Source organism: Lathamus discolor, chromosome 6 (genome assembly GCF_037157495.1).
Source record: "Lathamus discolor isolate bLatDis1 chromosome 6, bLatDis1.hap1, whole genome shotgun sequence".
In the NCBI taxonomy this organism is placed as follows: Eukaryota; Metazoa; Chordata; class Aves; order Psittaciformes; family Psittacidae; genus Lathamus; species Lathamus discolor.
In genome coordinates this window covers 63,229,361-63,244,818 of record NC_088889.1, presented here as the reverse complement: position 1 = coordinate 63,244,818, position 15,458 = coordinate 63,229,361, and the positions used below count along the sequence as shown (strand labels likewise).

At 34.8% G+C, this 15,458-nt stretch overlaps 1 protein-coding gene across 1 annotated transcript in view; it reads right to left on the bottom strand.

Moving 5' to 3' along the window:
- Positions 1-15,458, bottom strand: part of CCDC73 (coiled-coil domain containing 73) — a 95,925-nt gene that overhangs the window by 36,950 nt on the left and 43,517 nt on the right. The window contains exons 7-12 of the mRNA XM_065683239.1: positions 14,940-15,086; positions 6,297-6,368; positions 4,777-4,848; positions 3,941-3,976; positions 3,103-3,177; positions 1,049-1,087 (exon numbers count right to left, since the gene is read on the bottom strand). Of these exons, the coding sequence (XP_065539311.1) occupies positions 1,049-1,087; positions 3,103-3,177; positions 3,941-3,976; positions 4,777-4,848; positions 6,297-6,368; positions 14,940-15,071 (426 nt within the window). The 5' untranslated portion in view covers positions 15,072-15,086. The remainder of the gene's footprint in view (positions 1-1,048; positions 1,088-3,102; positions 3,178-3,940; positions 3,977-4,776; positions 4,849-6,296; positions 6,369-14,939; positions 15,087-15,458) is intronic.

Sequence of the window (15,458 nt, the reverse complement as noted above, 5' to 3'; positions counted from 1 at the left end):
CATTTATATGGAAGACTGAGCTTGCAAGTTAGGAAAGAAAGGCAATATGAAATGACCTAAATGTAAGTTCAATAATTCGTATACTTTAAACGCATTTTTTGACCAGATGTATTTTAAGAATAAATACAAGTTAAAAGTGAAGTAAAACAAAACACATTTTATGTTGCCTTTGATCTTTAACTTGTAGCCTTATCTCCCAGGTCAGAGGGCACATTATTCAATTTCACCATATTTTGTGTAAAACCACTGTAGCGTTGAAGATGACTTTCAGTACAAATGTCATGGTACTTAAAGCTAAACTGGACCCTAGTTTTTTGAGCTTCTTAATTAAAATCACAGTTTGTAATGGTCTGACAATATTATCTTTATTCTTTCCAGTTGAGCAGCAGCAGAATTTTCATAGCATTTATTCAATCAAGCTTAGCAATGTTTCTGCAGCTCACTCTTTTACTTCCTAAAACACACAGCAGGGTTCAGAGTGACTGTGCTGTCACTCTACATAAATTTATTCTCTGTGTCAAAGGGAGTAAGCTAGACTGGATGAAATCTAAACTGTTCAGGGGAACTGTTGTTAAGAAGTAATTCTAAGGAGTGAAAAGTGTGAGAGGAAAAACATCAGGTTTTCTTAAAAAAGAAACCTGCTTAGAATTCTCCAGTACTTCTTTTGAGTTGAATATGCTAGATCCTATAAGCATAAGGGTAATATAATTACATTATTCAAATCACAGTCTGAAAAAATCTTCACTCTAACCTATAAAGAGAACAAATGTACCAATCACACTTTAATCCAGTGAGAAAAAATTCTGTAGGCTAAACAGCAGCTGTCACATTATGAAAACCTTAAAAAAAAAAAAAAAAGAAAAGAAAAGAGACTGGATTTGTAAGTTTTTCAGATTCAAAGCTGATATTGCCTCTTTTGGTTATTTGTAATAATTATCACACATTATTTAAGTATTAGAGATGGTTAGTACTTGCATGATACTCTAAGCACACATTCTCTTTTCATAAAAGCTATACCTTATTATTTTTACTTTTATTAATTTCTTACCATTTCATTCAGTTTCTTTTGCAAAGTGTATTTTGAAATCTGTAAAACAAAAGGTAGATATTCATTAAATTGCAGTTACAACAACCTGCATATTTAGGTATTCTCATACCTAAGATTCAATTGCAGTTATTGCCTAGTCAATACAGTAATACTGTTTTTTGCAAAGTGAATCTAATAATAAGAAGTAGTGTAGTTTTTAATGCATAATTTCACTTTAATATTTAAATCATGTAAATGTGCTTTACACTGATTTGTTACTACAGTTTTGAAAAATGCATAAATCCTTGTGTTTTCTGACATGTATCATAAAAATAATGTGTAAATGGACTACAGTCTGCAAACTAGACCCTTAGAGAAGAAAGGGATAGAAATGAAAGTCCTAGAGGAATACAAGGACGTTCCCTGTTGGGATTAAAAAAAAAAAAAAAAAAGCTTAGGTAGGTGTTCTGCATGGTGGCATATAAAGACATATTAAAGCATGAAAGATTGTTACAAGAGGGACATTTGAAGTCATTAACACTATTTTTAATAAACTTTTGAAATCAGAGAATTTTGACTTGCATAATACTTAAGTTCACAACAGCTTTAGTCTCTAGATCTCTTAGAATGTTTACAGAAACACTGACAATGTCAAAGAAAACAAGAGAAATGTTAAAGAACCCAGTATGTATAAATCTTATATAGAAAATATTTCTAGAAAAGATCTAGACAACAACCATTTTAAGGTAGAATTCTGACTCTCTGGATAGAGAAGACTACAGAACCAAATATGAGATTCCTCACTCCTGTTTTCGGCTGATTTTTCTGGGTCCACAGGTTCACTGTGACCTCTTGCTTCCTCAAGGCACAGCAGAATTTCTTAGACCTGAGCTATATTGTTACACTAATATTTGATTTATGAACATTAAACATTTCATATTTTTTTTTTTTCAATTTCTGTTTTATTTTACAAAGTAAAGGCCAGTGGAATTTTTCATTACTCTTGCTGTCCACATATTATGCTCAGCAAACCATGGAGGTATATTCTCTATCATCTGTGTTATACCAAGGTTTTGAACAAGGCACCAAAATCCTTAAAGCTATGGCTCAGAAGGCCAACCAAGGCAATAAATTTCTTTTGCTCACTTTCACTGTTAACTAAATTATTAAACAGTCTGATACCAAACCAAGTAAATACATCCTATTCTAAGAGAATGTTAATAAGAACTGAACATATTTCAAAGTCATGGGTAATAATCCATTATAAACATTTCGATTTCAATAGAATTAACTATTATGCCAGTCAGTTTTGGGTAGAAAAAGAATTAGCTCCTGGCAATACCTGAAATCTGGCAATGCACTGCAATGCTAATTCTCTTTTTTGTTGACTTCTACTCTTTTAATCCATTTTCAACACATCTGCCTTGGTCTTTAAAAGAAAACCACACACCAGCTATGTCCTTATGTCTTCCTTTATTCCAAGTAACTGTGAATCACAGCCACAACTGCTCCAACACTATGTAATGATATACAATTCAGTACAGAAATAACAATACACAGTACAAGAGTAAATTGTGCATTCATTTGACCATTTTCCTGACAAACAGGTACTGGAAAGCCAAGGATTAAGTGGTAAATATAGAAACCTCCTAGTGAGAGGAAATAATAAAAAAACCACAGGTAGCGCTGTTAGCTGGAGGCCCAGTGTGAGTACTTGCTTAGGTGTCCAAAACCCAAGTTTCCAGACAGGTGAGAAATAAGATGACAAGAGCAGAAAGAGGAAGACCATGGAAATGAAAAGAAGGCACATTTCACACCCTATTTGGGTTTCTACTGAGTCTGTGACTCTTCTGGAGGAAAAGAACTTTAGGTGAGAAGCTAACTTAAAGTAGTCTTGGTACTGGAGACTAGAACAGAAACTCAATGTTAGAAAATACACTGTACATGTACTAGAAAGATTAAATGAGAAGGCCTTGGAGGCCCTCTTAAAAATAACTATTTTCTTACCAGTAGAAAAGCTAAAACCAAAGCACTTGCATACCAAGGAAAGTTTTTTACCAAAATTATCAGTTTACCTGTAAAGCTTTTAATGCTTCTTTCAGTCCATCAATTTCTTTTTCTTTTGTTTCTACAGCAAGTTGATACTTTCCCTTTCAACAAAAGCTGTACTTCAGGATTTAGGTGGAATAAGTATATTTACAACGAGAATTTCTCAACAACATTACAAAACAAAGCACTACTCTACTACGAGAGAACAATTCATTGACGAAAACACTGAATTCAAACAATTTAATTTCTATCACAATAAAAAACAAAGTGAAAACACGATTGTGTCTATTCACCACTTATGGTTAGTCAGAAGTTTTAAAATATTCTCTTCTGGGAGAGACAAGCCTGACAAAGGCAGAATTAATAAGTTACTTCAGAACAAAGATACTAAACAACAAAGAAAGCATTGGGTAAATCCATTTTCTTTTCCGATGTAGCAGGGTCTTCATAGGAAGAACTTCCTCAGCTTTTCCAGTCCACACAGATTGAACTGCAATCTGCTATCACTAGAATTACTAAATACATGCAAGCATATTTTATAGTTTTATATATATACATGCATATACAACATGCACATACATGTGAATGTATTCACATGTGCATGTCATGTGCATGTAAGTCAAAGGAAATCAGAGGAAATCAGGTGAGAAACTCCAACAGCAATCAGTATGAGTGACATTTCACAAGTAATTGAAATTCTATAGGTTATAAACAAAAAAAGAAGAGTAGCAGGTTATAAAAAAATATCTTTTGCTAAGGCATTAGCAAGCAAAATAATTTAACTCTAACATACTTAGCTTATACTTAGAACATGATCAGTCAGTTATATGGCATTATCATTTACCAAATAATTTAACAGAGTACCTTTTCTTCTTCCATGGCCAGCATCCTTGCTTGTAACTTGGTTGTCAGTGGCATATTAAAAAAAAATAAATAAAAAAAAAAAACCCACAAACACACACACACACACACAAAAACCCACAACCAACCAACCACCAAGAAAGAAAGGAAGAAACAACAAATCAATACAGCACGTGATTAATTTTATTCATACAACTTGAAAAGACAATATTCTTCTATTACCATGCATAGTGTACTTCCAGTTTTGTTGGGTATTTTTCTCCCTTTAACTACAATAACTATAGAGTCACAAACAGCAAGCTTGTGAGTCACAAATCATTTTTTCAAGAAATGAAAAACCCTAATTGCTTGCCTGTTTCTTTTTAGTGAGATATGACTGTGATGCAGCATTAGTGATAAACTCTTCATCACCATGTGGAACAGTTTCAGTTCCTATGACTGTTCTCTGCAAGTTATTTCAGCACTCAAATTTGTTGATTATATATTATGCAGAAAAAAACCACAACCCCAACTTGAAAGACTGAAACACGCTTTCAAATGTTGAACACTTATGTGGCAGATCTTTCACAGTGCTTTATGAATCTAACCTTGCAGAGGACGTGCCATTTGAGAAAGGGGGAGCTGTTTCTCTCCCAGGAAGAGCAATATACTGGAACAAACTGTCAAAATACAGGCATTATACTACGTCTGGAAGAAAGAAAAAGACCTGATTTCTTTAAGCTGTATATTCTAACATTTTATATACAACACAAAAATGTTTTAATGCCAACTAATAACTTGCTGTTATGCAACCATTTTTAAATTCTTACTGTCAAAGTCAGAAGGCCTTATTTTGCTACCTGTTTTTTATGAACTGCCATAGCTTCTTTGTTTTGTTGCTGCAATGTCTCCATCTGATGTTGCAGTGTTTCCTGCTCATGCAAAGTAACAAGTGAGGTTTAAATATCTTACAGCTAACCATACATATGGGTTTTCAAGAAAAAAACCCCAAACAAAACCAAACTGATTCCTTGTTAAATATTTTTAGAAAGGCATAATTGATTAAAAAGCCTGAAGACTAAAAAGACATTTGTTAACTGGTAATCATCTTTTTGGTAGCAGCTTCTCTAGTTTACAACAGGTAACTCTTCTCACCTTTGGAATTCAGCTCTCTTGTTGCCAGGATTTCTGTAAGGGACTCTTACCCATCCTATCAACCTGCATAAGCATTTTAACACCCACTGACATCTTAAGACAGCATTAGGTTTGCCATGTGCCAATGTTAAATGCAAAGTGCAGAAAAATAGAGTTCACCTAACTGCCTGGAAGTCCCATCTTTTTATTAATGGTGAACTGAATTCCTGTTAAGGTCTCAGAATGAATAGAAATCAGAACCAGATTATCAAGTACTGCAATGCTAGGTAAAAAAAAAAAAAAAAAAAAAAAAAAGAAAAAGAAGGAAAAGAAAAAAGCAAGCAAAGAAGGGCTACAAATTGAAAGCCCTGTTGCTTATACAAATACAGAATGTTTCCTGTTTCTGTGTGCACATATATATCTTTCAGAGAGAGAGAGAAAAAAAAAAAAAGGCAGTTTGGATTATTAATTTAAGATGGTCTGGTTGAACTCCAAGATGACAAAGCCTTCCTTTACTAACAAGATGTTAAATATCCCAAGATCAAGGATACAGCTGAAATTATTGTTTTTTTCTGTGATCATAAAATATACAGAGTAAAGCCTTTTATCTTGTGACCTAGTGACAGGGGTCATAGGTTTGATTGTATGAGAGAAGGGAATGGATTTCCTATGCAAGCATAACCTTAGAAGCCCTAACCCTAGGAAGAATGTTAGATTATTTTACTGAAAACTTCATTTTCAGTGCTTAAAAGTTGACAAACCTCCTTCGAGAATCTCTAGCACACAAGTTTATTCGAAGTATTTTTTTTTTAAGAACTGTCACCTTCAAAACATTGAAAGTGAAGCTGTTTGTAGAACTGCACTGGTACTTGCACTTGCCAAAGCCAAGCATAATCCAGAGAAGCTGTTGTGCAGCTTTCCCCACACCGCCGTGTCAACAGGCCTCATGTTAAGCTAAATGTCTTATTGCTTCAACATTTACATGCCTTTTGAGTGAAGACTTCCAGTCATGCCAAATACTATGATGGTACTCTTTCATTAACTGGATTTCTAGGCTGGGCACAATCCAAATCAATATAAAAGCTACAAAAGTTCACAGCTAGTAAATAAAACTACTGGCTACCAATCTACAATGAGAAGTTACCACAGCTGTAAAGGCAAATAGTACCAAATCACAATCCATAGTAATATCATATTGAAAGCAAATCCCAGCAGTTAAAACACTATAACCATACAGGGAAGTTACCTTCTGCCACTCAAGTTCCTGTTTCTCTACAACAATTTTACTTATTTGATCTTCGTAATTAATTTCCGTTTCCTAGTTCAAAAAAAAAAAAAAAAGACAAACTTACGTAAGACAGTACCAGCAAATCAAATACCACCATAAGTTGTATATTCATACTCTTCTTCCCTTACAGTCCAGTACATAGAACAGTATGTGGCTATACACCACACCGCAAAAAAGGAAACAAAAGCCCTCGTAGCAAAATAGCAGGTAAATTCAGCTGGTTTGGTCAGAAATTTTGCAGAATCAATAAATTTAAACTTCGATTGAAATGTATAACAGAAGATTAGAAATGAGGATTATAGCCCCCTTAATCAGCAGGCACAGTTCTCTCTTCTTATACATTCTCTTCTGCTTTTTACAACAAAACCAAACGCAAAGGGAATAAACCAGACTGGATTTCACAGTTAAAAAATGACTGAATATGCTGATGAACCAAGTCAAAATACTGACTTGAAGAGAAATTCAGTAAGCTTCAATAAGGGCTTCAAGAATCCATTGTTAGTTAAAGATACACAGTCATGGTTAATGAGTCGGAATCTTTGGGACATCTTAATTATTCAACTCAAAGCATTTGAATCTTTATGTTTTATTGACATCTCCCAGGACAACTGAAAAATCTGTCAGCAATTACTTCTGTTATTATCGAATTATTATTTATCACAGCCTTCTGTGCCAAAAAGCCTCCTGACCTACCAGATGAAAGTAAGAAGCTAAACAGAAGTCATGGAATCAGCATGTACTTTTATGAGATGAGCTACCAGAAAATCTGGAGAGGAATGTTACTAAAGTCTGAAGTTTCCTCACAATCCACAAGATGTACTAGAAACAGGAAGGTGTGCTACATCTCCTGCAGTGCAGGAGCACTTTGTCAAAAATGAAACTATTACTGTGATAATAAGTGAGACTTACCTGCAGATAATCACAGTTGCTGAAAATTTATGGGAATTTTCCTGAAACATGCTGGTATTAGTCAAATTTTCCTAACTGGCATCAGCTTCCCTTTTTTTTTTATTACGAGTACTGGCCACCTTTTACAAATGCAATACTCGAGAAAGGAAGAACATGTTTCCCTATCAAACAGTCATTATTCAGGCTTTTGATGCATATTCACCCCTGAATTGAAGCAATTCACCCCTGTCCGGTTACTGTGTACAGTCAAAATAATGAATACCCCTTAAAGACTTAGAGAGAGACACTTATGTGCTGCTCCCAGCATCAAAAGGCTCTTTTCCTGCCTTTTCCCTACACACTGATGGTCGCCTTGAAGAAGTGACCACCTTAAGGTAAGATGGACACAACACAAGTGATCATTTCAAGTTTTTGATACAAGGATATCTACAATGCTACGGCAGTTTGTGCAAAAACTGTTTTGAAGAATACCTTTCAACTCCTTCTCACCTAATACAACAGTTGATTCACAGTCCCACTGTATTATTGACAGAAACAAAATCGCAACTTATGTCCAAAGGTGATTGAACAATGGTTTTTGACATCTTTTATAGATTTTAGGGTCAAAACCGACTTCCTTGATTAACAGGTAGTTTACAGGCACATCTGCGGGTAGAAGTAACACTTCTATCCACAGGAGGCTACTCCTAAGTATTTCAAGAGTTACTTGTGGGATTGAAAAATACGCCTCACAGACTTGAATTTTACTAAGATTTTACAACTGCTCTAAGAAATAGCAGGTCAAAACTTCAGGCATTTATAATTAACTCCCACATCCATACAAAACACTTTAAATTTAACTAAAATACAACAATACAAGTTTGAAAGCTGCTTTAAATTCCATTTTAAGCAAGCCCTTTGCTTTGAATGCTGAAGAGGGTACGCACCAGAAGTTCTAACTGAACGCTTCTCCAGCTTACTCCCTAATTATAAAGGAAAATCTGGAAGCCATCAAAAAAGTGTATATATGTAACTACTGCAGAAAAAATAATCATCATAAATACTTAACCTGAGGATGACAATTACATGATTCAAATATTCTCATGTGAAATCGCTAATAATTGTAAACCTTCCGCATCATTTTTACTTCTTTCAAAGAACATTTATAGTTCACCCATTTCAAATTGAAAACTTGTGTGCAGCACTTTTTTTTTTTCTTTTTTTACAAGTTTCACCAACTGTTTAATAAGATAAAAATATCTTTGCTAACTTTGGAGAGTAATACTGTGTCTGTAAGTTTGATGAAGTATCAACAAACCCCACAGAAGCTTGAAAGTGTTTTTTATTGGATGCCTTAGAACTACATGGATTTAAGTGTTCTCATAAAAACAAAACAAAAAAAAAACCATAACAATAAAAGGCGTAATTTGATGGTTTATTTACTCGTTATAACCTTTAGAAAGTGTCAAGCTCTCTTTAAAGTGTTTGCTTCAGGCTGTAGTTTTACAAGATGGGCTGTGGATTGGTCAAGCCTCCTCGATTCTTGACCCTGAACAGATGTAGGAACAGAGTACAGCTGGCTCATGTCCAAGCAGCCAAAACTGCTGCTACGTACTTTACTGTCTTTTTCAAACTCATAATCTACCTCCTACAAAATTGCACATCCAATTTCTCATCCAGGTCAACCAAACGGTACTCAACAGAAACTACAGTTTCTGATTGTTTCATGCTGTAATCAGAATACCCTTCATACCAGCACAACTTTTAGTGCACCACGGATGTCCTTCTTCAGTTTTGAGACCAAGACAAATGTTAAAGGGATAGAAAAATGTAACAGCTTTATCCTAACTTTAGTTCCTGATACAACATTTTTGGATCTTAACAGTAATGATAGTTAACCAAAACCTTTAGTAACCACATATTTGGGATTTATTCTCAAAAGCTTTCCTGTTTCAGAAATACACATTCCTGTTTCTCTACCAATCACTTATTTTCCCTTGGAAATCTTTCATTGCTTTGTCCTTGATTCCACTGCATAGGCTGCTATTGCTCAGTACTGCTTAGTCTTTTATACCCCCATACTTATTTTTTAATGTTCAGCTTTCCTTGTTTGTTTTGTTTTGCTAAAAAGTACCCTAAGTTACACTTAGGCAGAAAATCCAGGTATTAAACTATTAGGATTTTTTGTTGTTTCCCTGCAGCCTGTATTAGTGGTGTCCTGTTGGCCAAATTCTAGGTAACAAACAAAAGCCACTCACATGTCTGTTTTGTGTTATCATTGTTTCTCCCCCCCCACACCATTTCCTCTTTTTACTCCATCAAGAAATTCAAATTAAGCTCTTCACCATTCTCATTGTCAATACCTAGAATTGTTTCTTGCAATAAAAAAAAACAACCAACCAAACAAACAAACAAAACCAAAACCTCTCTAAAATATTTTGCTTCCCTACCATCCACTTTATTTCTAGAAAATACTTCTGCCTTAATTTCTGAAGTAGTAATTGTCCTTCTCAGGAATAGAAACTTCAAAATACAGTATTAAAACATAAATAAAAGTAACTTAAAACCCAACTCTTTTTAATTATAAATAATAAAATCTTCATTTATGCAATAGTTTCATTCAATCTCATGGTTTTGGTCACTGTAGATCACTGTTTCCACCGAGCTGTCTATATAGCTACAGTAGATGCCTTTGGTGTCCTTTTTAACTTTTCTGCTATTCCACACATCTGAAGGTGGTTCTTCTGCAGAACACACCTTCAACAAGGTTTAGTTTTAGATCTATTGTAACATTTCTGGGGCTTTTTAGTTCTAGATATATCACAAACAATATGGCCATTCAAATCTAGTCATTCTGCTTTGCTCCTTCCGATAACTAAGCTTATAGTTTCATCAACTTTCTTCACCTAACATCTCAAAAAGCAGTTTGCCACTGGGGCCCAGGTGACATTTCCAAATACTAACCTTATACTGCAACTTTCCATCTTCATCTCAATACCGATCTCTTGTCCATCCTACTTGTGAAACACTGCTAAATCGATGAGTTAGCTCTGCACAATGCTCTGTACATGTCTTCCATTCTTGCACAGACTAGCTTCAGAATACCTAAGCTACAACAAGCTGTATGGCACTACAGTGTGCAATGCAAACCCCTTCACAGTTGCCAGAAGGCAGAAGTACATTTTAGGAATGGCAGAGAACAGCTAAGGGTGAGCAAAGCTCCTTCATGACCTCTCTCTAAGAAAACCTAGAAATAAGCCACTGTGCTGAAGAACTTGGATTAGAATAGCCAAAGGCATAGCAAAGGTAGAGTAAGAGGAATGGAGATTAACTTGTTCAGATCTATCTGAAAGGAATGGCACACAAAGCTCTGTGGCACTAGGGTGAGCTACAGCTTCTGAGAACAGCAACCAGAACAAACTCAAGGTGAGGTGTTGTGAGAGCAATAACGTCTGCATCAAGACAACAGACATGACTCAGGATTTGTCTCTCTCTTCACAAATAAGCAAGAAGATACAAGAAGGATATTTACTTTCTCAGTGACTACTCATTGGCCATCAACATGAAAGTGGGTAAGCACAAAAAAAGAGATCCAATCCATAGCAAAACAGAAGGCGGCAGACAGAATGTGACAAACTATGAAAAACAGGGAAACGAGAGAGAAAGAGTATTAGAGGCAGAAGAGGAGATGAGGGTCAGTAACAGCAAACTGATAGGCCCAGCTGGCCTTTAACAAATATTCCTGTCCACAACAGTCCTGAAACCCCACATTCCTGTGCTGTGAACACAGGTAGAAAGTTCCCTGGCAAATCAGATATCTCATCCCCATTTTGGTGGCTGACTAATATCACCTGCTATGTCAACATACTCCTCTGGCTCAAGGAAGGGAGAAGTTTTACATAGTGCTTGACCATAAATAGTAGGATGATAACTACCAGGAACAACAAGTAGATATGGCTTAAATTTACAAAATATGGTGAGAGTTCTATCCTTCTAAAAGGAAATATTTAAAGAATCCTGTGTTAGAGTATTTGTTTGAACATAGAACATGTTTGTATGAGTAAACTCAATACCCTTTGCAACTCCAGTATTTGTTAATACAACATTGTTTTCTAACCTTGTGAGAAATGAGAGAAAATTTGAGAGCTGGAATATGTTTCTTAAACAGTATTTTAGTTAAAAGAGTTATATCTGTATCGTAACTGCCCAAAGAGCAAAATTTCCTCCAATTTTTAGTAAACAGAAGAGTGTTTATACTAAAGAATAGTGTCTAATAAAGTCAAGACACAAATGACAGAATCTGTAATACTAGCCAGACTTTGTGATGTCCCAGGTTAACACCAGAAAGAGCCTCAACAGTTTGTTGTACTTGAGAAACAAAAAAACTCCAGTACTTGTTTCCAGGTATGGAAACAAGTCACAAACTTATCCTTTGCACCAGAGAAAAACATCAGTAAAATGTTAAAAAAAAAAAAAAAAATTACTAAGATTTATCTTTCTTGTGTTCAGATAATCAACACCTTCACTGGTTCAACTACTAAAAGCACCCATATCCTCAGAGTACACATCTATGGGAGTAGGGAGTATTTCCTTGATTTCTTATGTTTACATGCTTCTCTAGCTAAGTATGTTGTGGGGTATTTTTTCTATCTAGAACAAGAAAGAAAATATTTCGGTACACAATATACAATATACACAATTCTTGTCCTTGTAAAGATTATCCTTACATCTAATATCAATTGTCCTATATGCACTGTACTTCAGAAAGCATTAGACTTCAATTTGGCCTACTTACGCTGCAATTTTACAGTTTCTAAATCAATTATATTTATCCTTTAAGAAAAGGATCATGTCTTATTACTCAGCAAAATGAACTCAGCTGAAGGCAGAGCAAAGCTGACAGACTTCAGAACAAAGTGGATGGGATATCCACCACAAAAGAATCACTGGGCTCATCGTTACTTGATGAGCAGGAAAGCAAAGCAGGCAAAAAAATGCAAGGTTAGTGTGAAGTAATCCGGGGGGCATAGGGGAAGAGTAATATCATGTTTTGTAGCTTTTAATTACACACATATTAATGTTAAGTCAATCCATATAAACAACACAGACTCTATGAACAGCCAAAGTGAAGCTGTATGGAGTATTTTAAGCAATGCATTCTCCAGAATACACATGCACAGCCACCATTAACTTGGATTTCACCTGTAAAATAGCAGAACAGTCACTTCTTATGAGCAACTCCTATACATTAATTTAAGAGTTTAACTACAGCTGTGTGCTTAACCCAGAAAAGTAAAAACCAGGTAGATGCTCTAAAGTAACTCAATGCATTTATTTAAAAGCATATTCAGAAAAGCAAAGTCTCTAAAATAGTATCTTATGGTACTAAGCATGGATTGTATCAAGTCTCAAAGTATTTTAACATTTAGTCGTTTTAAGAGTTTAATTTTTATCTGTCTAGGTTTGCACAGATAATTTTAGCTTCAAATTTATTTTCATTAATTTGAATTTATACTGCAGTACAACAAACCATGCAAGGCAGTTTATTAAACTTGGAATACATGATAGTTCTTGTCCTGAAGAGACTCCTGTCTACGTGACAAGCAAGACCAACAATGGGAAGAAAAACAGATGCAAACAGAGGTAAAATATCTCATCTACGGTTTAGCCACAGACAAAACTGAGAGTAAAATCCACTCTGCTGGCTCTACTGCCTCCAGCAGGCTATTGGTGTGCTGCGAGCCTCACAAGCAACAGGGAAAAGGACTAGCAAAATTCCTAAGAAACCAGCAGAACTTTTACTTCACTTTCTGGCACAGCAGATGACAGAGTTTAAGTTGACATGTCTCATTCTTGATCATGGAAAAATTACCACAGTGCAAGATGAGTACTGTAATTCTCTGTGGTTTGGTCTGTGCACTTTTTCCTCGCTAAATTTATAAATTTACAGAATAATTTCATGTTGGTTCAATTTGTAAGAGATTCATAGCTAAGATCAGGAGATAATTTTGTATCTGTTTTTGAAAGGCACTAAGCATAGCCATAGTATTCTGTAACCCTTGCTTCTTCAAAATATTCAAATTTTGTATTCCAAATTTCAACCATACTAAGCAAGCAGCCCTGAACTGATTGTTGAAGCAAAGCAAATACAAATGCATTCAGGGATACTTTAAGATTTCAAACTGACTAGCTGCAAAATATTTAATATTCTTTTTACTTACATTTCTAGCTACAAACAGGTAAATGTAGATATGTACATTTTTGAGGGTAAAGGTATGTACAAATGTTATAGAAATGTAGGGTCATGTCTCAACTGTAGAATTAACTCTCAGCATGAGCACCAATTTCAAAACTAAAAATACCTTTATGCCAAAAAATTGCTCACCCTTCAGAAGCAACCTTGTATAAAAATCACAGTCACTTACTCTTGTAGTATAGCAGACAAAACAGACAAACTAAAGCAAAAGAAAAAAAAATAAAAAAACCAATCACACTCCATGTCACTTCATCAAGATTTTAGGCTCTGACCAAGTGCATTAAAAATTCAAAGTGAAGTTAACAGTGCAAATGGAATTCTGCTAACAGATCTTATAGGGAAAATATAATCCAATTATTATTATAAAAGTTAAAGTCTTTACTTCTTAATAGAAAAAAATAGTTAGACTGGTCTAAACATTACTATTGTAACAAAAGCCTACAGATGAGACCATGACGAATTTCAGCAATACAGCAACAGCAAACAAGGATCATGGAGATCTTTTTTCTTGGATTTTTTTTTTTAAATGGCAGTCATTCTTTTGTTTACAGTTTTTAAAGAGAGGATTATAGCATTTAACTTATGTAAAAACAAGCATAAATCCAGTTTGTCAGCAATACTAATATATTAAAAGTAATCATACACATCTTTTGAATACGTCAAATTCATCAGATGCAGAAATATATACTCTAGGTCTTTAAAATAATACAATAGTTAAGAGACACTAAGGAAGGGGAGAAAGAGAAACAAATGTTTACGTACATACAACTGAAAAAAGTAACTACAGGAAAATATAGCTGCCTTCAACATTGCAGAAATCATTTTACCTTAGTATGAGATCATTCAACTAATATTTCAAAAACAAAACACAGCACACACACACACACCCCAATACTCAGTATGTAGGGCTCTAGCTTAATAGTTTAGCAGTTTAAAAATGGTGAAATAAAGTGGATTTGGTTACCACAGTAGCTCTTTGCCCTCTTGGCTAATTCTGAAAAGCACAAATAAACAGACAAAAGTAAGTAAAAATTACTGCTTTTCTGTCAAATGGTAAATCAATCTATGAAATGAGAATTAGGAAATTGGCAATGGCTTGGATTCTCTTTCTTTCCTTTTCATATCAATGCCTACTCTTAAAGAGATTAACTACAGAGAAATACAAAAATGCTATGTAGATCACTTTTCTCAATAGCGTGGTGATCAACTACAGCAATTTTGGACATTACTACAGGAAAGCCTAATTCATTCCCATACTTCATGCTGTCTACAGAGACATTTCTAAAACAGACCCTGCCTAAATCCATGATATTGTTAAACAAATCCCTGGTCAATGAATAACTTAAAATACAGCATGAAGCTTAGCCACATGCAGCATTTTCTATGATTAACTACAGGGAGACAGAAATAAGGAAAAAGAAAGAAAAAAAATCACTAAAAACAATATAAACATTTACCCTTCTTATACGCAGTTCCTCTACTGCCTCCAATAAACTTGTTTTAAAGTCTAACAGTCGAATGGAAAGTAATGTCTCTGATGGACTTTGAAGAGTAGAGTCAAGTGCCTGTGTTTCAAAGTCTTCATCCATTCTTTGGACTTGTTTCTGCAAAATAAATAAAATGTGTATTTCCTCCTCAGTTTAAGAGGATAGTCAAACTGCAAAACTTGCAAGTATGGAAGCAAATTCTTTCTGTGAGGAGTAAAGCTACTACTTACAGCCATGACACAATGAACAATATTGACTGAGATTATCAGGAAAAAAGAAGCAGTACAGGGCTTTTTTCCAGAGGTGCTGCCCTACACCAGCATGAAAGTACTGCAACGAACACATCAGACCATGAAAATATAACTACCTACCTTCAAGATTTCAAAAATCACAAGATGGGCTCAATTTTAAAGACGGCCCTCAGACTGGCTTGAAATTGTGAACTAAAGGTAATATATGTAGCTTCTGCCTCTGAATTTTACCAAGAAA